This window comes from Manis pentadactyla, chromosome 4, assembly GCF_030020395.1.
Source record: "Manis pentadactyla isolate mManPen7 chromosome 4, mManPen7.hap1, whole genome shotgun sequence".
NCBI classification, from domain to species: domain Eukaryota; kingdom Metazoa; phylum Chordata; class Mammalia; order Pholidota; family Manidae; genus Manis; species Manis pentadactyla.
This window is the reverse complement of record NC_080022.1, coordinates 40,073,218-40,099,218: the sequence shown is the minus strand read 5'-3', so window position 1 is coordinate 40,099,218 and position 26,001 is coordinate 40,073,218. Positions and strand designations below refer to the sequence as shown.

General features: G+C 36.9%; 1 protein-coding gene across 2 annotated transcripts in view; it reads left to right on the top strand.

Annotated features, from left to right (window-relative positions):
* Window positions 1-26,001, top strand: part of FAF1 (Fas associated factor 1) — a 559,668-nt gene that overhangs the window by 514,052 nt on the left and 19,615 nt on the right. For both annotated transcript variants that reach the window (XM_057500197.1, XM_036892803.2), the window contains exon 18: window positions 9,383-9,598. In XM_057500197.1, coding sequence (XP_057356180.1) covers window positions 9,383-9,598 — 216 coding nt within the window. The remainder of the gene's footprint in view (window positions 1-9,382; window positions 9,599-26,001) is intronic.

Genomic DNA, 26,001 nt, shown 5'->3' with positions numbered 1-26,001 from the left:
TATAAATACACCTTATTATTTATGAGACCGTATATCCACAATTTCTCAATTTATGTATTCTGATGTTGTCTTCATGACATTAGAATAGATTAGAAATTCTATTTTCATAGTATCTAAATCACAACCTACTTACTGTTCTTCATATACAGAAGCAGACATCAGTCATTATCTGAATTTTGTTTTAAGAAATATGATCATTTGCCTTGATTAACTTTATCTAGCAGTGAGGCTATATTTATAATAAGCTATTCATATTCTTTAGAAGGATGATCGGTTGCCAGAAGCAGAGAATGGCTGCAGAATTGCATTAGACCAACTGTTCCTATATAGGATCTATTCTGTTCCTTTGATGATCTCATCTGTTATCATGACTTAAAATACTGTCTATACTTTTAACTCCCAAATTTATATCTCCAGCTCCTCTCTTTTCCTGAACTCCAGATTGAATATCTAATTGCTAGCTAATCATGTTCACTTAGATGTCTAATAGACATCCCAAACTGTTTAACATGTCTTAAACTGAACAACTGATCTTACCCACTCAAACCTTCTTCTGCAGTCTCCCTTATCTTAATAAGTGGAAACTCTTTCCATTTGTTTGAGTCATAAACCTTGGAATCATCCTTGACTTCTCTCTTTCATATCCATATTTAATGAGCAAGTCTTACTTGCTGTATCTTCAAAATACATGCAGAATTGAAGAGCTTCTCACTAACTCCACCACTTACCACCCTCATCCAAGCCACCATTATGTTTCCTGGTTTGCTTAAGCAGCCTCCCAACTTGATTCCATGCCTCCATTTTTGCTTTTCCTATGTCTTTTAATAAATCCTTTAAAAATCAATTGGCGTATCATCTCACTTCAAAAACCCACAGTGGTTTTATATCTCAAAATAAAAACTAAAATCTTTACAATAATTCCAATCAACATCTCTACAGGATTTAAAGAAATCAACAGAATGATTCTAAAATGTATATGAAAATGCAATAGAACATTTTTGAAAAAGAAATGTTCAAAATTTCTTGAAGGACTCACCTTATCCAAGTTTAAGACAATTTAATTAAGACAGTGTGGAAACTGGCAAAGGACAAACCCATAGATCAATGAAACAGAACAAATAATCCAGAAATAGACCTATACATATATGGTTAATTTATTTTAGACCAAGGTGTAAAAGGCAATTTAATGGAGAAAGGATAGTGTTTTCAAATTATGATGCAAGTATTGGATATCCATATGCAAAAAAAATTGTAAGGACACAGAACAATAAAAAACTTTGTCCATATCTTGTATTACATGTAAAAATTAACTCAAAATGGGTCATAGACCTAAACATAAAATCTAAAACTATTAAAGCCCCAGAAGATGACACAGGAGAAAATCTTCATGATCTTGAGTTGAGCAGATTTCTTAGATCTGACACCAAAAGCACAATCCATAAAATAACAAATATCTAAATTAGACTTCATCAAAATAAGAACTTCTGTTCAAAAGTCACTGATAAGAAATTGAAAAGACAAGCCACGGACTGAAAGAAAATCATATATCTAATGTCCAAAATACATGGTGAACTCTGAAAATTCAGAGTAATACAAATAACCCAAGTTTTTAAATGGGTAAAATATTTGAACAACACTTCATCAAAGAAGATATATACGAGGGCAAATAAACATAAAAAGATGCTCAACATTTTTAGTCATTAAAGAAATGCAAATTAAACTACAACCAAAACACACCATTTAGAATGGCTTTTTTTAAAAAGGGACAATACCAACTATTGGCAAAGATGAAGAGTAACTGGAGTTCTTATACATTAATATGAGAATAATTAGTGATACATCCTTGTTGGAAAATAATTTGACACTTTCTTATAAATACACATGCACCTATCCTATAGTCCAGCAGTCATACGCCTAGGTATTTTCACCTAGTGTTAGTAACAGTAAAATTTACATTCATACAAAACTCTGTTTATAAATGCTTATAGTGTCTGTATTTGTAGTCACCCAAAATTGGAAACTCATAGCCCTCAACTGAAGGAGTAAACATGGTGTATCTGTACAATGGATACCACTCAGCAATAAATAAAAACAAATTATTGATATAATCAATAACAGATGAATTTCAAATGCATTACACTAAGTGAAGGAAGCCATTTATGTTATATTTATGATTATATAACATTCTGGAAAAGACAAATCTAGGAAAAGAAAACAGATCAGAGGTTGCCAGGGACAGGGGAAATTTGATAGAACTGTACTTTTATCTTTTTATCTTGATTGGGTGATGATGGTTATGCACATGTATGCATAAAAGGATGCATTTTACTGAATATAAGTTATACCTTAATTTAAAAATAGGAAGTCATTAAGTGGGCTACTCAAGGCCATGTGAGATTTCATCATCCTTCTCCTTTGGTTCCTCTTTAACTTCAGCTCCTACCGCTCTCCTCCACCATCCTGCTCCAGCTGCGTTGGCTGCCTTGCTATTCCTCAGTCAAGTGAGGCACCAGGGCTTGGCAGTTACCATGACTTCTGCCTATAATACTTCTCTCAGATGTAAATGTGACTCCCTCTCCCCTTCAGGCCTTTGCTCACTGAAGCCTGAATATTTGTTCATTAAGGTCTACTATGTTCTTCCCTTTTACCAGCACTCCCTGCACTGTCTCCATAACACTTATCACTTTGTGATAAACTATATTTTCCTATGTGTATGTTTATTGTCTTTCTACCACCCTGCTAAAATACAGGCTCCATGTAAGCAGAACTTAACCTATTTTGTTCACTACTATTTTCCCACCGTCAGGAATAATGCCTGGCAGATAGGGGGTTCTCAGTAAGAATTCATGGAATTAATGAATGCTAGCTTTAATCTATTTTCACACTGTGCTTTAACCAGCTACAAACTGTTATTTGGTGAGTACTCATAGAAGCCTAGGAGATGGTGTGTCTGTGCATGTATTTATGTATGTGCACATACACACACATGTGTGTGTAAATTAAGCCAGTCTTTGATTCTTATTGTAAGAGATTGGTTTAATTGTATATTCTCCTTCCTGTTTAAAACATGTAATTGTGTAGAAATAGTCTTTCTGGGTGTCTGTCTTCACTGCCTGATTTTGAAAAAGTCCCCATTTCTCATTCCTCAGATGTGAATGCTTTGAATATTTATGTACTTTCAGTAAAACAGAATGTCCAAGATCAGTTCACATTGCTAACTCATACTAGGTTTCCTTGTTACAAACCTAAACTAAGGCAAATAGAAAACTACGTTTGTTGAGCAAACCAAACAGAGGTTTAACAATGGTGTTTACTATAACTGCTATTCGTTTGTAGTTGTTCTTTTATGACATTGTTTTACAACAGTGTTTACTTATAAGAGGCCTTTGCTTTTAACCAGTATATTTGAAACTCAGCTACTGATGTACATTTGTTCATTTTTGCCAGTAAAATGTGGGTGTTCAGATCCCAAGGTTGCCAGTTTACCTAGTATCTCTTCGTTGTTTTCCACATTGAACCACTAGTGTGGGATATCTGAGGTCTGTTTTCATTTTGGGGAAAAGCCCTGGAGACTGGGTACATTGAGGAGCAGACATTGTCTGCACAATGAATGGGGTAATGAGCTACTGTTGTTTATTCTTCTGTAGTATAATTGGTTGAGATCAGACAATAACGTAGCATCTGTTGTTATACTGTGTAGGGAAATGTCAAAATAGAAAGCAAGGAGACAGGTGGATTAAAGGGAGAACAGGAGGAGAAACCAGAAAATATCACATTAAGTTCTGATTTAAAGTAAGTGCAAAGGGAAAAATGATAATACCAACAACAATTGTCATCTGTTGAGCATAGTGTTACAACGTGAGGCTCGATGCTAGGCATTTATTAATTGAGAGCTGGCCATGTGTCAGCATTTGCTAAGTGTTTTATAAACATCACTGCATTTTACACAAGAACCTTTGTGAGAAAAATGTTATCAGCCCTATTACTTATACGAGATAGCTGAAATTCATAAAGACTGTCATATGCCTAATGGCCAGGATTTGAACCTCTGTCTATCATACCCAAAGCTTATTTCCTAACCATACATTACTTTTAATTCTTAAAAGTTTTTGTAAGCTACAGCTAGAAGTTAGGAAAGTAATTAACTTTAAGGAAGGTGATTTTTGGCAGGGAGCAAAAGGTCATCTGAAATGCTTGATCAGGGTGCTAGGTATATAGGTATGTTCACTTTCTGAAAATTTATCAGTTGTACACTTAAGGTCTGTCTTCTTTTTCATATATAATATTTCAATAAAAACTTTGACAAAATACATGACTTTGAACAAAAGATAAAACTGTACAATGTAACACCTATTCAAATTTTATTTTTGAGGTTTAAAATATATATTTATATAAAAACATGCATGAAAAATAATAGAGATTACATGGGGTGATGAACATGTTTTAAAAATTGTTCTTATGGTAGCACAACATTGTGAATGTTGTGACTTGATGGCACTGAATTGTACACTTTAAAATGGTTTAAAAAATTAATAGGTGACTTATTTGAGAAGACATATGCACCCCTGTTTATTGCTGCACTATTTGCAATAGCCAAGATATGGAAGCAACCTAAGTGTCCATCAATAGATGACGGGATAAAGAAGATGTGCAACATATACACAATGGAATATTATTTAGCCATAAAAAAAATCCTCCCATTTGCAACAACATAATCTAGAGGGTATTATGCTCAGTGAAATAAGCCAGGCAGAGAAAGACAAATACCAAATAATTTCATTTATTTGTGGAGTATGAAAACAAAGCAAAATAGAAGGAACAAAATAACAGTAGACTCATTAACAACAAGAAGGGACTGGTGGTTGCCAAGGAGGAGGAGTTAGTGTAGGTGGGGTGGGGAGGGGAAAGGGGATATAGGGGCGCAATAATTAGCAATCGCAATATAAGTTGGTCACTGGGATGGTAGTACAGCATGGAGAATACAGTTAATGATTCTGTAACATCTTACTGCATTGATAGAAAGTGACCACACTAGAGGTGTGAGGATTTAATAGGGGTAAATGTTGAACCACTGTATTGTATATTTGAAACCAACATAAGATTGTATATCAATGATACTTTTAAAAAAAATTAATGGGTGAAACACTCAAATTATTCTTGATGTAAATCTATAGATTAATTGTAATGTTTTTCTTACTATTTAATCTTGTTTTTTGCAATGAATATGTATTACTTTTCTAATCAGGAAGAATATTATTTAATCTCAAAGATAAAGTTTTAAAGAACTACCAGTGTTAGAAATAGTCAAATGATCCCATTAGTAGTTTAGAAAATGCACCTAACTCTAACCCACAGAGGTATTTTACCCCACAAGCAATTCTTCATTAGCCTTTAAGGGACATGCGTGTAGAAAATGAATCTGAACCATGATGCTGGATGGAATCCAACCTCAGAGAAAGGGAAGTCAGGATGCTCATTTCTTGGTTACCAGACATAGAGCCCATGAGGTTCAGATTCTTTTAGTATTTATTGAGTACCTACTTTCACATGCATAATTTCAGTTAACATGTTTGTTTATTCTTTCTCTTATCAAATACATATTGAGCATCTACTTTGTATATGCATTACACTTGGAATAAGAACAACCTGTTCCCACACCCTTAGGGAACTTGCAGGCTAATGGGGAAGCCAGACATTAAACAAATAACTGATACAGTATAATGAATGCTATAATAGACAGTACAACAGGAATTTAATTTTGATATGCACAGGTTCATCTATTCATTGGGTTATTAATATATGACAATGTAACTAAAACAGTTTAATGCTTGAAAATATTAACTGGGTCAAATATGATTGCTGACCCAGAGCACCAATATTAGGTGAACTTCCATTTATGCTATCCAAAAAAAAAGAGCAAAAGTAACTGGTTTAACTTCCTATTCTGATTTGTTTTTTTAAGTTGAAGTATAATTGCTACACAATATTTCAACATAGTGATTTGACAACTATATACATTATAAAAAGCTCATCACAAGTGTAATTACTACCTATTAACATATGAAGTTATTAGTATTATTGACTATATTCCCCATGCTGTGCCTTTCATCCCCCTGACTTACTTACTTTAAAATTGGAAGTTTGTACCTTGTTATCCCCCTCACCTATTTTATCCCTCCTCATAACCCTCTCTCTTCTGGCAGCCACTAGTTTGTTCTCTGTATTTATTAGTCTGTTTCTGTTTTGTTTGTTTATTTGTTCATTTGTTTTATTTTTTTAGATTCCATATATGAGTGAAATCATATGGCATTTGTCTATCTCTCTCTGACTTACTTCACTTGGCATTACACCCTCTAGGTCTGTTGTACCATGTTGTTGCAGATTGCAAGGTTTTGTTCTTTTTTGTGGTTGAGTAGTATTCCATTATATATATGTACCACATCTTCTTTATCTATTCATCTATCAATGGATACTTAGGTTGCTCCCAAATTTTGGCTTTGTAAATAATCCTGCAATAAACACAGGATTACATGTATCTTTTTGAATTATGTAATTCTTTGGATTATGTAATTCTGGGAGGCACCTTAGATAAATAAGCCTGGCATTAGTATTCTCAGCTTCACAATTATATCCTATTCCTGATACTTTCCCCAGGAATTATTTTTTGTTATCTTTAGATAAATATCCAGAAGTGTAATTATTGGGTCATTTGGTATCTTTATTTTTAATTTTTTGAGGAACTGCCATGCTGTTTTCTGTAGTGTCTGCACCATTATACATTCCTACCAACAGTGTGTGTGAGGGTTCCCTTTTCTCTGCATCTTCACTAAAAAGACATCCTTCTTGTCTTTTTGATACTAGTCATTCTGACTGGTGTGAGGTAGTATCTCATTATGGTTTTTATCTGCATTTCCCTGATGATTAGTGATGTTCAGTATCTTTTCATGTATCTGCTGACCATCTATTTGTCTTCTTTGGAAAAAATGGTTGTTAAGGTCCTCTGCCCATTTTTTATTTGGATTATTTGGGGTCTTTTGGTGTTGACTTGTATGAGTTTATATATTTTGGATAGGCCCCTTATTGGATATATCACTTGAAAATAAATTCATTCAGTAGGTTGCCTTTTCATCTGTAGGGGCTTACTTTGCTGTGAAGCTTTATAGTTGTTGTCTGTGTCTGAATGACACGAATTAATGTCTTATACTTACTGGTGTCTGAGCAAATTGTTTTTCTGTTGGTTATTATAAACAAATTTTTATCAGATAATACAGTTACATAATCAGAAGTAAAAAAATATAAAAAGACATATTCAGAAAACGTTGTCACTTATTCTGTCCTGTTTCCTCTACCCTCTGTAGTTACCATTTTTATGTATTTCTTTTTATTTGTATAAGTGTATTGATTCTCTCCAAAGAGCTACCTTATTTATTGGTAAACTAATTATGTGTTTTTTCCTAACATTATTTTATGCTTTTAACTTGATTATTTTCTTGACTTTCTTTCCATTTGTTTTATTAGGGGTTTTTCACTAGCTTTTTTAGTCTAATTCTTAATTAACTTATTTTTATTCTTCACTTTTGAATGATATAAAAATTTTAACGCTATGAATTTCCTTTGAGCACTGCTTTAGGTGAATCCCATAGATTCCACCACAAAGGATTTCAATGGTCATTGTTTTCTAGATACTCTATTTTTATTTCCCCTTTGACCCAAGAGTTGTTTTAATAGACTGTATGTTTTTCCACCAGGTAAAAGTATGACACCAATTTTGAAAATTGCTGTTGAGGTTTTAGGAAACATAAATTCCAGTTTCTTTCACTCAGATTACTTAATTACAAAGTTGTAGATTAATTGGAGGCAATATTTGTTTTTCTACTGATGACAGATTGGGAACATGTAATGTCAAAGTACCCGGAATAGAATATAACTGTGAAGCTAAGCATGCTAATACGAGGCTTACTTATCTAAGGAGCCTCCCAGAGTGCTAGAAACTAAAATGTTTAAAAATTTTTCTGTCATAGATTCCAACATCAGCGATCTTCTAACCCTCCCCCAGTAGAGTATCATGAATGTGCAACAACATAATACTGTGGGTTGAGAACTAAGAAATCTGGGTTTGAACCCAGCTCTAGCCATGAGATCTCCTAACAGTTAACTCCACCTGTTGGAGTCAGTATTCTTACCTGTACAATGAAGGGTTTGGGCCATCTCTAGGTCCAGCAATCTGGAGTTAGCCAAATCCCACAGCAAGTTAGTGGCAAGGCTGAAACTAGAACTGGACTCCTGCCTCCAGTAAACCTGATATTTTAAGTTATATCCACTCAATTCTTTTATTGTAGTAAAATATACATATAGCAGAAGCCTGCCTTTTTAGCCATTTCAAAATGTACAATTCAGTGGCATTAATTACATCCACAATGTTGTGCAACCATTAGCACTATTCCCAAAATTTTTATCACCTCAAACAGAATCTTTCCATTCCATTTTGATGTTACTATATTATCCAGTATTCTATAAATTCTTAAGGCATTTCAACTTGGGAAATGTATGTTTTTCAAATATATATATATATTCATGTGTGTGTATATATGTGTATCTTTTGTAAATGCTTCTAATTGCCTTAATTTGTACCTTAGAAAGGAAACAACTGAGTATTTGATAGCTATTTCCTCAATCACAAATACCTGAGCCCTTCAGTAAAAAAACAAATAAGGCAGATGGAGAAAGATCATAATCATAATTCCGTATGATTTCACTTATATATGGAATCTAAAACCAAAATAAAACAAAAGGAACAAAACAGCAGTAGACTCAGACACTCACAGAGAAGTGGTTGGTGGTTACCATGAGGGAGGGGTTGGCGTGGGTGATGTGGGTAATAAGGATAAAGAAGCACAAAATTTCAGTCATGATATAAGTTGGTCTTGGGGATGGCAATACAGCATGGAAAACATAGTCAGTGGTTCTGTGACATCTTTCTGTGTTGACAGATAGTAACTGCATTAGTTGGGGTGAGGATTCAATAATGTAACTTGAGTCACTGTGTTGTGTAGTTAAAACCAATATAATATTATATACCAACTATATTTCAATAAAAAGTAAATTAAAAGATAGCAAATTTAATTTTTGTGTAGTTATCTATCAATTTAATAATATGTGCCAACAAGGTGGGATTTATTTTAATTAGTTGCCTATTGGACTAATATTAAAAAAGTGAAAAACACATGATTCTATTGTTCAAGCAGCAGGCTTGGTTAATAAATGGGCAATAACTTTTTGATGAGTTTCTAGATAGCAGCAGCCTTTTTCTAATCACTCCCTCCCCCACTCCTCACAGTCCCATTCATCACACAGTGTAACACCTGGTTTTTGCCCTCCTTAGGCCATCCGGCTCTCCTTAGAGCAGGCCCTGCCTCCAGAGCCAAAGGAAGAAAATGCTGAACCTGTGAGCAAACTGCGGATCCGGACCCCCAGTGGCGAATTCCTCGAGCGGCGTTTCCTGGCCAGCAATAAGCTCCAGATTGTCTTTGATTTTGTAGCTTCCAAAGGATTTCCATGGGACGAGTTCAAGTTACTGAGTACCTTTCCCAGGAGAGACGTAAGTTCCCACACCTATCTTGGGAAGTATGTCCAGTGGGAGATATCCTATCATTAGGGCTGGTAAAGGTAGTCCAAGAAAAGTCCAAACAAGGCCACACACCAAGCAGTTCTTCTTTGTTCTACATACCATTCTCTCCTTAACCTTTAAAGAAGGTATGTCTTTGCAAGCCAGCAGACATGTGCCCATTAGGAATTAGGTAAGAAATTAGGTACCAAGTCTTTCTTCCTGGTTATTTCCTCTATTCCAGCTTTCACACAGGCTTTCCCCAGATCTCATTTCTGTGTACCTCAGAGTAGGTCTGAGAATTGTGTGTTTAACAGCTTAACAGTTGGATCATGGTCAATGATTATAGGTTCACTAAGAACGAGGCATGCTATATCAAGAATATTTTGTGATTTGATAGTTCCGATGAGCATGGGAAGTCAGGGAGGGTAACCTATATTCGCTGTGTATCAGTGTTTTCATCAGGGTATTTGATAGTCTTTCATCATATTCTGGGACAAAGTAGAGAGATGTAAATCTATAGTTAGGTAGATTCATTGCACATTATATGGTAGTATCCAGAAAGTGCTCACTAAGAGCCTGCCCTCTTCCTAGAGGGAACCAAGAGGGTCTATAACCCTTTATTCTTCACCATGCTTATTGCACCTTAAATGAAGTTTATCGGATTTATGGATTATAGAAAATAAGATTCAAGAAAACCTTAAAATGCTAAAACAATACACAAAAATGAACCTGAAAAGATTTTATAGAAGTACATAGAGATAGATTCCTGCATTAGGTTTAGAAAACCAGTTGCTCAAATTTGGGACAGAAGGGTGATGCTAGCAGAGGTTATGGTTGAAGTAACCTGAATATGTATTAATAATATGTTGTGGCTGCCAACAAAAAGCTAGCTGTGTTTTTAGAAGTATAATCCCAACAAGAGGATAACTTGATGGTCCTCTTCAACTCTGCACTAAAATAAACTACCCCTGAAAAAGTCCTTAGACTCCATGCTGATAATCCATGTTGACGCCTGACAAACAGGAGCGTGTGTAAAGTAGGACTGATAAGAACATGAGGTTACTGGAAATCCTATCATTTGAGGAACATTTCCTCTAGAGAAGAAAAGGCCATGGGAGACATGATTTTTGTCTTCAGCTACTTCAAGGCCTTCCATGAAAAAAGAGGGATCTGACTTTACAAGGCTTTAAGGACAGACTGAGACCAATGAGTTGCAAGTTACAGGAGGCAAATTTGGCCAAGTAAGAAAGCATTTTCTAAGAAAGGAATGCCTTGTGTTATGAGATAGTGATTTTTGTATATTGGAGATAATCAACCACTACTGAATAATCCTTTTTCAGCAATAATGGATCTAAAGAGAAGGATTCATTCCTGGTGCTCCTATTTTATATGGAATAGGGCTTGGACTAGCTTACCTCTAGGATACATAGTAACTCTTAATATTCTGTTATTCCATTGTTATCTATAGTAATCTAGAATTCATCTAATACACTGAAACCAAGAATTTGGTTAAAGTTCATTTTAGTTCATTGTTCATTGGCTGTGAATTTGCAGGATAGAAACAGAAACCAGTGGTGTATGTTTAGTTCTAACATTCAAGCACAAATCCCCTAGATGAGATAAGGGTTCTACAATTTATGTCTAAGCCAGGGAAACTAGAATGAACCCCAGGTGCTGGCCACTGTCTCCTCTCTCACTAGCCCTGCCTGCTGTTCTAAGCCCTTCCTTTTTAGTCATATATAATACATACAAACATGGGCAAGGGAACTCATGCATGTATATCCTCTGTGAACCACATAGCTAGGTAAGGAACTACCTTAAATTCAGATACCAAAGTTGAACCCCAGGTGAACATTTAGGAAAGAGCCACTATCCAGGGGTTCAAGATCAGCCTAGTTTTCATTTATGTTCTATGATGAACATCTCAGCTTGGAGAACATACAAAACTTAGGAGCTAAATTAGTCCCTCAGAACCCTTGGATTTTGTTTTTTAATTGTGGTATAATTGACATAAAACTATTTTCGTTTCAGGTATACAATATAATGATTCAATATTTGTGTGCATTGCAAAATGATCACAATAAGTCTAACTTCTGTCACTGTATGTAACTGCACTTTTTTTTTTCTTGTGATGAGAACTTTTAACATCCGGAACCTTGGTTTTAAATCACTCCCCTTCTGGACTTCAACTGTGAAATGAAAGTACTGGAAGAGATGGAGTTTAAGGACCTAACTACCTTTTAAAATTAAACTTTATTTTCTTTTAAATTTTAAACTTGATTACTGGGGGTGGGGGATGGGAACAATCTCTTAAAAGAAGCCAGGTTTTGTAATCAGTATTAATGACCTCCTCCCACAGGGTAAAAATGTGGACTGTGGAAAGCTGCTGTAAGTAAGCAGGGGAACTGTGAAGTGGAATGCAGAGAGTGTTCTTGGACTTGCTACCTGCCTGCTTTAAGCTCTACTAACCAGGCATTCAGCCTTTTCAGTGCAGGCTGTGTTAAGTGTCAGTAGGGATTAGCCCTAAATGGAGGATCAGTCACTCAGTCTTAGAGAAAATTTGCTCCCGATTTAGATCTCACTCATTCACCCTTTGTTGTACACTGTAGAGGAACACTATTCATTCTGGTTAGCAGTCTCTTCTCCCAGTGTCCCTTTCACACCTGACCCCATTTTTACCTCCATCCCCATCCCAAGGCCAATTTAGACCAAGTTTGGCCTAATTCCACAGAGAAAAAAGTCTAACTAGAGGTTTGTGTCCATAGGAGAAATCAAGAGCTTCCCAGTATCCATCACAGGTCCATTTTAAGGTCCTTAGTCAACCTGAAATTACTGCCATGGAGTGCTTTTTCTAAAACCCCCACACTGATCATTCCCTTTCTTGTTTAAAAACTTGTTGGTAGCTCTCTGCTGCTCTAGGATAAGTACAGACCTCTTAGAATGTTTTTAGAAACTCTTCACAATCTGGTCCCTACCTAACTTTCCCTTCTTAAATCCTGCTTCTCATTACTTATTTCCATCACGAGGAGATACGGATTGCTCACTATTCAATATATACACAAGAGACTCTCTTGCCTCTGCTTTTGTATACTGGCTCTCTCTGCCTCATCTATGGACCCATTGCAGCTCATACATTTCCTCTCATAACATTTGTCCTTTTGTTCTATAATTAGTTACAGAAACTGTACATAATCATGTTCATGTCTCTCTCCCCTGAAGTTCCCAGCATGATACCCACACATAAGCTTTCTGTTATGTAGTCGAATGTTAATGACCTGAGGTCCAATCCTAAATCTCTGATTCTAGAGTGAACTAGAGAGGCTGTTCCAAATGAATAACTATGCCCTAGGCCCACCCAGGACTTGCTAGACCTCCTAGAGCCAGGGGTAGGGTGAGAGTTAATGGCCCTTCATCCTTCTCTGAATTCTCTTTCAAGTAGAATGACTAGTGTTTTTGCAAGGCTATTCTGTAACAGCCATCTGTGTCTGCAAGGATTAGGATCTAATTTGTAAAAGTCATCTTAAATTACAACCAAACTAAAGACTGTTAAAAAGCACATCTTAATACCTCACCTCTTTAATAACAAATAACATAAGACTTAACTCTAGGAGTCTTACTGTGTCTTCAGCCTTTTCTCCACAAAGCAGAGACTGGTTTCTCACCAAAGGACCTGTTAAACTTTCTTCTGTGCCCACCCCACCCCCCAACCAAAGCAATACTTCATGTTAAGACTTCCCAGCTGTCCAACTATTTACTAAATGTCTGGTGGGTATATCACTGAACTGAACACTGTGAGAAGACCAAAAGAACAGCAGACCAGGCCTTCCCCAGAGCTGATTGTTGAGATGCTAGGAACATTGTTATTTTTGTTGTTTTGTTATTTTGTTTTCCATTTTGCTAGTAACAGTTACCAAGAGAAAAAGTACTGTTCACTTCCAGAGCTTTCGTCATTAAAACTCTACTCTTGGATTTGTTAGAGCCATGTGAACATCAGTGGCCCATTGGTCTTACTTGGGCATTGTGAGGTAGCTGGTTGTAAGGCAGTTGAGTTGTGAAAGCTGAGGAACGGCTCTGACTCCAGTACTGCTGCCCCTGCCTGGGAATCAGAGTAAGGTGCCCCTGCCAGTGCCCAGTTCCTCTCTGGACATACAGTGGTCCAGTGCCACTCAGTGTGGAGTTGTCAATATCTCCTCAACCTTCCTCTTCCCTTTCCTCTCCTCCTCCTTTCCCCAACCCTCTCCTTGTTTCTAATCCTATTTTACCCTTTTTTTCCTTTCCCCCTTCTTTTCTTTTTCCCCTTTATTTTTTTATCCCACAACTCTTTAACCTCCTGCCTCCTCTTTTTCCCTTTTCTTGCCTACTTGTATCCATATCACTCAGAGAAGCTCCACCTGCATCTGGAAAATGAGGTCTTTCTATTTGTAAACTGACTGGAGAATATTAGAAAGGACAATGGGAATTGTAGATTATCTTCAGGACAGATGGCCTGTGTACCTTGTCACTTATGTAATCACACAGCCCCTGTTCTTGCCTAAAGAACATTTCTTCCTCCAGATCTATAGATGTTAACACCCAAAACAGACAAACATGCATTCAAAAGTGTAGTATCAGACATTTTATATTCTAAAACAATGTAATGAATGTATATTTCCCCCAGCTTTCTAGGGTTTTTTTCCTCCATAAATGTAACTCACAATATTTTTGTATCTCCCTCTGATAACGGAAGGAACAGGGATGTGAGTATAAACCAGCTTCTAGCAGGGCTTTTCACAGAGTAGGCACTCAGTAACGGTTTAAATGAACTGGGAGGAAAGCCTTCCAAATTTAAGGTGTACAGATTCCCTCCTCTATAACTCATCTACTTTTATTACACTAAGCACCATGCTAAGCACTAAACTCAGCATTCAAACACAATACTGAAAACAGTGATATAGATTTTACTCTTATAGAACTTACGTCCTTATCCAGGAGCTACTGCTGGATAATGTTTGACTTTATTGATAAAATAGGGATATTCTATTTGCTATCATAAGGAAATAGAAGTAGTTTGATTTGCATTTCATTCATGTATTTGTTCCTTCATATAGTAAACCATTTGCTGAGCAACCACTCTGCCAGCCTCAATACCAGATGATAATGATACAAAAATAAAAGAACTTGTTACTGACCTTGAAGAGTTCACATTCTAGTGAAAACACACATCTAAAGCAAATTGCATTACAAATTATATTTGTAGTTGGAAAGGTAGGTGGTTTCAGCCTGTACTTAAGGGAAGGCAATGTAAAGAAAATGCATTTGACCTGAGCCTTACACAGAGAGACGTCAAGTGAGTAGAAACAGAATAATATAGCTGAAAGTAAGAGTTCTGATTGTGGTTAGACCTGTACCCAAATCCCACTCCACTATATACCCACTGTATGATTGGGCAGCTTACTTGTCCCTGCTGAACATTTATTTCTTTATGGGAGAAATAGTAACATGTAGCTCAGAGAGTTGTGGTAAGAGTTAAATGAGTGAATATAAAGTACGGCATCCCTACCACAAAATAAACAGTATCTGCCATAATTATCCTAAGTGCAAAGAGGCAGAGAAGATCGAAAAGGCTTACAGCTAAAGAAAGCATACTAGCCGTGAATTCCTTCTCTGGAGTAGTAATGGATATTTGCATTAAAAATATCCAGGTGCTCTAAACCAGACAAAAGAATAGATCATTGGAATCATAACATCTCATACTTGAAGAGGATCTCAGAGATAATCAAGGCCAATGCTGTCATTTTACAGATGGGAGAATCAAAGCACCATAAAATTATATACTTTACTTAAGCCATATGGTCAGTTATAATAGTGGAGCCAACACTAAAAGCCAAATTTTCTTATGGCCATTGCTTTTTAAGATTATTGGCTCCTTTGAAAATCTGTTAGTAGATTATAAAGCTCCATTTAAAATCAGAGCCATAGGACAGTAGAACTAGAAAATCAACATTAGAGACCACCTCATAAATGCAATAAATTGCAGCTCCAAGCACCAGTGTTTAAAAATGTCCTTCACTTCAACAACTTTGACCTGTAATGGTCTTTGCTTCAACAACTTTCACATGTTAATGCCTCTAATATTGCAGTGGGATTGATTTTCAATTTATATTAGTTAGACTGTTTGATTTTTTAAAAATGAAAGAAAAGAACCAGAAGGGAAATCTTTAATACCTAATGCCATTGAACTGCCTATGTTTTAAAAGCTTTGTTTTCAGGATAAAGCCAGATGAAGCATCTGATCAGTGAAATACATGTTAAAGTTACTATTGCTGAGCTTCTTCCATTCTCTTCAGGTATTTTATATACCTAATTACTGGAGACTTTCTGGTATCCCTAAATAATCAAGATTCAGAGAAAAAGAGCTATAACAGTGGAATAGAATACAACTGATATCTAGTTGGTCACAGTATCAATCTTGTCTCTAAACTTTTCTCAGATTTGTTTGTTTTTTTCCTCTCCTTCCCCCCATACCACTGCCCAAGTCTTCATAGCCCTTTGGCTTCTTAACTCGTCTCTTTAACTCCAATCTTGCCTACCCCAACTCTCCCCCATTGACTCTCAAGTTACTTTTCTGAAACATAGGTTTAATGATATCTTATCTCTCTTTTGCTTAAAAGCCTCCAGTTCTAATGTCCTACAGAAAAAAATCCAAACTTCTTACCAAATCTTATAAAATCCTTCACAATCTCACACCATACAGTTGGTATTCGTGCCATTCAACAAATAGAGGGCCTGATGCAATGACTTGCTTGAGAGCATACATTATGTTCATGACCACTCAGGACTGCAGCCCTGGCCTCTCCATTGCATTATATTTTCAAAAGTGATATTATAAGGAAAAATGCTCCTGGAGTATTTTGGCTATAGGACTCTTAAGTTTCTAAGTCGAAGTCATTTGGTAAACTGTTCACATAATATTTACAACAAAAGTAACTAAATAGCAAAAGATTTAAAAGAATAATATAGCTGCTTCTTAAATATGTCTATATATGAAACTCTAATCTGGCATAACAGCTATCAAATTTAAGGGAAAAAATACTCTCTAACAAGCATGGTTTATATTTCTCCATATTATTTTGCTTAAGGAATGTATTATTTTCTAAATTGTAAGTTTTCATTGTTTTTAAGTAATGAGATGAAGAGGCCTATGCCTTAACAGTGACTTACTTATACATTGAATATCAGAACAAGATACAAACCTAATGCTTCCTGAGCCACGTAAGTAATAAAGTAGTAAGGTAGTTTATCACCTAGAAACATACTTTCAATGTGTAAATGAAGCTCAGTTTTATACATTTGTAAAGATTTTATCATCTCTGATGTCTTCATATTTTCTTTTTTGTAGTTTTCCTATTACTAAGTCACAGCCAGATATAGGTAAAGTCTGTGTGGATGTAAATGACACTGTTTATCTGACAAAATTTACTTTGCCAGGCACTGTGCTAAGGAACAAGGCATGGTCCTTGCCTTTGAGAATACCCTGGCCTCTCATACAAATAATCCTCATAATGCAGTTCATGCAGTGGCTCCTAAGGACAGTCAGACAAAAAGAGACAGAATCCTTGCTGGCCTTGGTGACCAAAAAAGGCTTTGTAAAGGAATAAAACTGAGTGAACAAAACTTTGAGATGGATGGGATTTTTGGTGGGCTGTTAAGGGGAGAACATTCTCCTGCAACCAAGGCAGCTTGAGAAAAGAAGTTGATGTTGGAGCTTGCAAGGCATGGCTAGTCGGTGGAGTATAGACCAGACTGCTTGAAATACAGGGTTTGTATAGTAAAGTTCTGAGAAAAGGCTGAAGGGAGATTGTGTAAATCCTAGAATGCCAGTCAAAAAAGCTTGGCTTTAGTCCATGTAAATTTCTTGAGCAAGGAAATGACATGGTTATCATGATATAGTATGAATAATTACCCATAGATTACCCTACAATTTACAAATTCATATTGCCTGACACTTAGTAGGTGCTCAGTAAATGTCAGTCCTCTGATCTCTCCTTTCTGTTCTCATTATCTGGGTGATTAAATTCAATCGTGTGGCTTTAAATATCACATACACAGTTACAACTCCAAAGTGTATTATCTCCAGCCCAGGCTCTCTACTGAACTTCAGACATTTATACATACCACTGCCTACTCAACATCTACACTTTATGTCTAATTGGCATCTCAAATTAAATATAGTCAAAAGTGAAATTCTGATTCCCACCCTCCCCCAGACCTGCTCCTCTCATAATCTTCCTCATTTCATTAAATGGCAGCTTCATTCTTTTTGTTCAGACCAGAAACCTTGAAGTCACCCTTGACTACTCTCTCTCATTTTTCATCTGATTTATAAGCCAATTCTATTGATTTCACCTTCAAAATATATCTAGAATCTACTTCTCACTGTCTGCACAACTAAATCCTTGTCCAAGCTACTATAATCTCTTGTCCAGATTATTATAATGTTGTCCTAGCTGGCTGCTCTGCCTCCACACATGCACCATACCCCTGTCTTCAGTCACTTTTACTAAAAACTGCCAGAGTGATTTTTTTTTTAATATAAGGCAGATCATATCACTTTTCTTCTCAAAACCCTGTATTGGCTCCTCATCTAGTTCAGAGTGTATGAAAGGCCCTCCCTGGTGTGACTCCCTGGCATTTCTCAGACTTCACTCAATCTTTAAAAGTCACCTTGGCATCCTTGCTATTTGTGAAACAAAACATTTCCCACTTCAGGGCCTTGCACTTAAATTTGCTTCCTCTAAAAATCCATATTGCTCATGCCTTTACTTCTTTCAGGTGTGTGCTCAAATATTGCTTTTTATTGAGGCCTTTTCTGACCAACCCACATAAAATAACAGTCTTACTTCCCTCCTCTCTCTGCCCCCACCTTCCCCACCTGCCAGGCTGGCAATCCCTTTGCCTCTTACCCAGCTTTATTTTTCTCCACTGAACTGGTCACCAGCTGGCATAATAGATACTTGTTTATTGTTTATTGTTTACCCCCTACTAGAATGAAAGCCTTTTGAAAGCAGGAACTTTACTTGTTCAGTGCCTGGCATCTAGAACACAACCTAGAACCTAATCACTGCTCAGTAAATATCTGTTAAATGAATGAAGCCAATAAATAAACAACCTGTGAAGTAATAGTAATGGTGCCTAACATTATTGAATTCCCACTATTTGTCAAGCAGCTATGTCCAAAATCTATTATACCAGGCAAATATTATTTCCATTTTACAAATATAGAAACTGAGTTTCTATAACTTCAAAAAAGTTAAGTGTTTTGACCAAGATCACATAGGTGGAAAGTGGAAATTAAATATGAAGGTGCTGATTCTTTCTGTTTTATTTAATTGGCAGCTGGAAAGATAAATTGACATGGGGAAAGTTGAAGCCAGAGGAATAGTCAAGGGATGTTATAGTATTTAAAAGGAGATTGATAAAAATGCACAAAAGGAGGGGACAATTAGAAAGACCCTTGTATGTAACTAACAGCTGGACTAAGTATTTTGGTAAATGGTTGCCTAGCTTCTTCTGTCCCCTCTGTGCTTGGACTCAGAGGCATCTTTGTTCTAACACTGGCACTTCCATCTATTTACTGAGCTACACTGAGTACATTATTTCTCTTTTCTATATTTCAGTTACTTCGTCTTTCAAGTGAGGATAATGTCATGTGTCCTCACAGATCTATTGTGATAAGATCAAAAGTGATAATGAAAACACTTGGTAAACAGCAAAGGGCCATGCTGCTTGATTTCGTAATGCTGAGTTTCTTTGATCCATCTCCAGCCAGTCACTGCTTTTGACCTGTCTGTAGCCTTCAAAAAACAAGTTTTAGACACATTCTTCATTCTTGATATGAGGGTGACCTATACTTTGTCACTTGTATTATAACAACCCTTCCTTGGAATAAAGTCCACCATTTACCACAGGAAATGGTGCAGGAAAAATGTGTTCTGAGCATTGGGAGTCAGCCTGATACATATCAAGAATCAGTTGTCAGGTGGACCTTGGGTGAGTCACATAACCTCTTTAAACTGTTTTCTTCACCTGTAAAAGGCAGATAATAATAGCCACATATGAGGTGGTTGTAGAATTGAGTAAGGTTGAGTTGAGGGCAAGAACACAACACATGGTTGGTACATGTGATGCTTTGAGATGCTCCCACCTTGTATTGGGAAGGAATAACACAGTTCACCCACTGGAAATGTCTGTGGGCAGGGCACTATGTATAAGGTGAAACCACACCATCTCACTTTCAGTCATACTTCCCTTGAAGGAAGCATATCCTCCTCCTCCCTCCACATTGCTGTTTCCACAAAGCAGAATCCTCTTAGTTGGGATTGCATGGAAATGTGACTAAACACCAGAGAGGTTTTCACTGAAATGTGTTGGTATAATTTTTTGCTTAGTTTCAAGATGAGTTGGGTCTGAGCCTCCCAAAAGTGGGTGGGTCCACTTCCAGGGCACTCGTGTTACCCTAGAAACAAAGTTTATGTTTGTTAGAGCATGCCAAGCAGGACATACTTCAGTCAGTCCCTTTGTGGTACCTCCCATCCTTGAGTTCTCAGTCAATCTAAAATGTTTGGTTCAGCCCTTGGTTTCAGAGGGACTGCCTAAGGCAGTTATTCTCAAACAGTTTTGTTTGTTCATGATACCAGTTCATCAGCCTCACGAGTGTAGATATCTGGACATGTTCTGCCTGGAAGTGTAGGTGCTGGGCCACCTCCTGCTGTCTCATAGTCACCACTGTTGTGTGTGATTATAGACTCAGCAGTCAGTTTGAATTCAGAGTGCTCGCAGCAGCTTGGAAAGGCAACATGGGAAGTTTTCCTTCAGGAAGAAGGAAGAATTTCCAGGAACAGTTTTGAAAAGCAAAGATTTTTTAATGCCTTCCTCCCTCCCTTGTACCTCCCCAAGTGCCAGTTTTGTTGTTTTCTCCTTTTGTTACAAAATCAGTGTGTCCCACTTAGTAATTATGATTTACTGTTTTTTTTTTCTTTTAAGTCATTGCCTACTCTCATCTTGACCTTTCCTCTGGAAGGATTGTATATGTAAGAAGCACAAAAGATTTTTAAAGAAGATCATTTTTATATAACTTAACCAGAAAGACACATCATATTTAGGAATTGGTCAGGGCAAAATCCTGAATTATAAATGTTTTCAAAATGAATTTATATAACCTCCCACTCCTTTCATCCTGTTCATTTATCCAGTGGGGAGCTTAGAAAAAAAAAATCAATCCCTTTTTGAGAACAGTAGCATTTAATAATCAAACTGTCTTTCTGAGGTGTGTGTATCAGGAGAAAAGTGAGAGAAGTTGAGTCAAGCTATTAATCTATTGCTACAAACTGTAACTAATCTGGAAATTCAAATAAAGTCAATAACCATGAGACATTCCCCAAAGGAAGTCAAGAGTCCAGTCCATCAGGAGTGGGGAAAGGGGTCATATTCCTTGTGATGTGCCTTCCCCCAACTTGCAGCTTTTCGCAGGAAACCTAAGTTAGGAACAATCAGTCTCTGTATCAAATACAAGTCAATCAGCAGCTTGATTTTAAATGGTCCCATCAAAAACCAAACCCATTCCTGTGGGCATTTGTATGTAACCCAGACAGTGCAGACATCATGATGTTTTCACAGGTCCAGGCCCCACAGAGAGGTGTCCTAAGTCTGCAACAGCCCCAGAGTCAAAGTCCTGTTCATTGAGCCTACTCTTGCTTTCAGTTCAACCCAGCACATTCTGATGCTGAGACAGCTCAAAGCAGACAATAACAGGTTTTAGTTTAGAGCCAGGTCCAGTCAATTAGGGTCTGTGGATTTAGGATTCAAAAGAAGCCACCAGCTTTTCTTCAGCAGCAGCAAAGCCAAGATGCTGAAGGGCCAGACAGCTGTGTTCTAAGTTCGAGAGTCAAGGCTTTTCTAAGCCCTTTTGGTATTGTGCAAATTTATCCACTCAAAAATATGTACATCATACTGGAAAATCATCACTCTCTAAAAATCAGGGATCTGATTTTATAAGAGCTCATTAGCAAACTAAAAACTGCTTTTTAAAACTCCCAATTTTTATCTCTAACTGGAGATTGGCTCTCTTACCCATGATGTCTCTCTTTTTCCATAGGCTTTAATAAGCAAAAATTATTATTTCTGGAGACTTGTTCTGTTTCTATTACTCAAACAGTTTAAACTCTAACCCACTCAACTGCAGCAAAAAGCAAGAAAATTGTGTTCTACTAACACTTTTTATTTTCAGCTTTCTCTGGTTGGGATTATTGCTCTAGCATTTGTGATATTAGAAGTTTTAATGTTTTATATCAATTTCTACCATATATCCAGATGCAACAGCCACAAAACACAAAACTGTTACTGTATTTTAATTTCCCTTTTTTTTTCATTGCAAACTTCCTCAAACACCTAGTAGTAAGTTTAGCACTTACAGGGTTAATATTGAAGTTTCTGGGAAAGATCCCTGCTTGAATGCAAGGGAAATGAAAGGAGTGCAGGAAAGGTGAAAACAGCTAAGCTGAAGAAATGGCTAGAGCATTTCTCACCCTTTTTTCCTTTCTGGTTTATCTAAAATTGTGCTCCAGCTCTGGGAACTGATTTAACTCTTTTTTTCTCCCACTTGAAGGAGAAAGCAAACTTTTAACATTTTTGGCCCATCCTAAGTTCACCTTTGGGAATTTTGTGACCCTTTCTCTTGCCACCTGAAAGAACAAAAATCAAAAGCATTGCAAGGCTGCACCTTTTCCTCCTCACTTTAGCAACTACAACCAAAAGTAGTGAGGGACCCATCAAACCAGCTGTCCTGGAATTTGATCTATCATTTTTAAATTCCATAGGTAACTTTCACCTCATAACAGACAGCAGTTCTGTTTTTATATATGGAAGGATGACTTCATATCCACTCAGACACCAGAGGTTCATCATTTCCTGCCCTTCATCCTTTATTTTCCCAAACAGTGCTTTCACCACATTTTGATGACTCAGGTTGTTCTTTTGAATCCCACCTCTGACACCAGCTGTGGGAGGAGTCCCCAAAACCATACCAAGGTTTGACAATTCCCCAGAAACTCATACGACTCAAAATATAGTCATATTCACAGCTATGATTTATTACAGCAAAAGGAAACAAAGCAAAATCAACAAAAAGAAAAGACACATGGGACAGAGTACAGGAGAAACCAGGCACGAGCTTTCAAGGGTCCTCTCAGCAGAGTCATGCAGGATGAGCTCCAGCAATCATTTGAGAGAATACATGTGAAATGTTGTCAAGCAAGGAAGCTAATTATTAGGGACCCAGTACCAAGGATTTTTATTGAGAATTGGTCATGTAGGTTCCCTCTGCTGAGCACATACCAAAATTCCAGAGAAATAAAGCAGATGTTCAGCATAAACTATGTTTTTTTTCACAAACAGTGTAGACATAGCCACTCTTTCAGATTTGGAAATGTGGGAACCATCCCAAAACCCAAGGTTCCAAAGGTCAGCAAAGGGCCAACCTTGTAAGCAAACCTTTCAAAAGAATAGCCATCAGGCCTACTATGTTTACTTATCTCTGCACTTATTTTATTTTTTAAGAAAAATCTCAAATTCACTTCTGGGTTTTACTATTGGACATGTACATGTAATTCCATAAACTGGGAAACTTTTAAGCATTTGACTTTGCCTCTTACCTTCACTTGTAACAGAACTTAGTCCTGTAGCAAAGGGTGCAAGTAGCCTCAGAAGAATACCAAAAGTCACCACCTAACCTTGTATTTTCAAAGGAGAATTTCAAGAGAACCCAAGGGCAGCGCGGTCCCTAGAGATGGCCATCTTTAGTTTCTGTGGTGCCAACACAGTCAATGTAAACTTGCCCCCAAATCTGTAATGGTCTGCTCAGAACCCCTGCAGTTGTACTTGACGCTAAAGCCACTTTCCCTCACTGCAGAGAGTACTTTCTTCAAACTGGCTACTTAAAATAAAGGGGGAGTTGTTGGTATTTATTTTTCCTTGCTTGTTTTATAAGCAAATATAAGTCAACACTGTAAGGATGATTTATTTAACACTACTTCTTTTCAGTCACATTTCAGAGGCATTGTAGGCTGAAACAAGAGCATACGCAGGCTGTGGAGTCAAATGGACCTAGCCTTGAATTTTGGATCAGCTCTTTATTAAGTGATCTTAGATTGCTTAATCTGTTGGTAAAATGGGAGTAACAATACCTACTTCAAAGGTTTGTTGTGAGCATTAAATGAAAGAATGAATGTGAATACATTAATACATATAGCATTTAACACAGAATAAGAATATAATAATGGGGACTGGTATGATGGTAATGATTATTTCTCTCCCCACCCCTGCTCCTCCCTCCTTCCTATCATTATTTCTTTTATGTTTTGGTTTCGAGAGGACAAAGAATCTTTGCCCAATATTAACTGTTTGGAAACTACCAGCTTTCAAGTAAGGATGTCAAATAGTGTGCCTTACATGCCTAATAACAAAAGGTGGTGTTAAACTAGAAATATCTAGGGTTAGTAACTGCCTTCTGTTCTACCAAACCAGCAGATTTCTTTCATAGCTGAGAACATTCCTGAATTACTTTATGGTGTTTTTCATAACGTAAGACACAGGCTTATTTCCTCATAGAGATTTTTACTCATTTACGTCAGGGTACTCCAGGGCCTGCTCTGTGTAAGCTCATTTAGGGTAGTAGCCATGCTGTGTCTTACTTGCCTTTAATCCCCTGTTTCTGTCACAGGGCCTACATAGGCCTACCACAGAGCAGGGGCTCACTGAATTGTGGATGGATGAAGGTTGGATGGAAGAATGAATGGATGGCACACACCAGGGAGGGAACAATGGTGATTATGACATGATCTCAGTCTACAAGGCCAAGATGGTAGGGGAGATACAGCAGGAGAGCACCCTACCAAGCTAGGCCCAACATGGAGAATACACAGATCTGGATGAATGAAAAGGTCTCTGTCATTGGTGAAGATTGTGCTGAGCAATGTATCTGAGGTTAAGAAATTACTGCACTCTTATTGTATTCTATAGGCTGTGAGAAGGTATTTGTTTTAAAACTGAGAAATACAGTCAATTCTCATTTTTTTTTAGTAGTTACAAACTTTCCATAAATACTGAGTTAGCAAATGCTCAACCATTGCTCCTAGGTTGATTCATTGAATCCAATAGAATCCAGTGTTGGTTCATTAACATTGAACTCATGGCCATCAATACTATAACTCACACCTGGATGAAGCTTATCTAAGTATACACATTTTCTCCATAACGCACATCACAGCCTTCTTTCACTTAGGAACATTGAATAGCACATCAGCACTATCCTTGGGGGCCATTTTAAACAGTAAAATCACCAGCAAAAAGCACAAAAATGTAAAAACTATGACACTAAATATACCTCAGAAAGGACATTTGTTTACACTATATGACAGCTAAAACAATAAGGCAGAGTATTGCCTTGTTTGATCTCAGTTGGGAATAGGTGCATCAGGCAATTCAAATTTTTCACCAATCTGTACATGTTCTCAAATGACCTGAAAGTGCTACAAGTTTTGATTTGGTGGTTAAAAATAAATTTTAACAAATAGGTGAACTTGCAAGTATGGAATCTGGAATAATGAGGATCAACTAAAGTATGTGAGCTGTGTAGCCCTTTGTGCTGTTTGCATAGCATTTTGCCATTTTCAGGACACTTTTACATATAACTTGTGAGTCTACATTCATTAATACATTCATTAATTAAATAATATATTTGATAAACATATAATACATACCTAGTTTTACCAGGTATTTGCTAAGCACTAAAAATACAAAGGTGTGACCAAAGGCCTGTATAGATGAGCAAACAAAGGTATTCAAAGGTCAAAAATGCTACAATAGGTCTAAGCTGGCTCTAGTGGGAACCCGAGGAATAGTAAAGGGTTTAGTTCTACTTGGAGGTCAGAAAGCTTCACAGAAAAAACAGGGTTTACGCAAGTATTTTTAAAAAGGATAGTGGCAAACTACCCAGATTAATAAAAAGGAGTGAACTCATGATACACGCAACAACTTGGATGGATCTCAAGGGCCTTATGCTGAGTGAAAAAAAGGCAGTCTCCAAAGGTTATATACTACATGATTCCATGTGCATAACATTCCTGAAGTGGCAAAATTATAAAGATGGAAAATCATTGGTTGTTGGGGAATATGGATACAGGATGTGGTTGTAGGGGATAGGTGTGACTATAAATTTCATGGTTTCATTCTGTATCTCGATTGTGGTGGTGGTTACCCAAATCTGCATATGAGATAAAATTGTATGTGATTTGCATACACACATTCAAATGAATATACATAAAAATTGATTAAATGTGAAAAAGACCTGTAGTCTACTT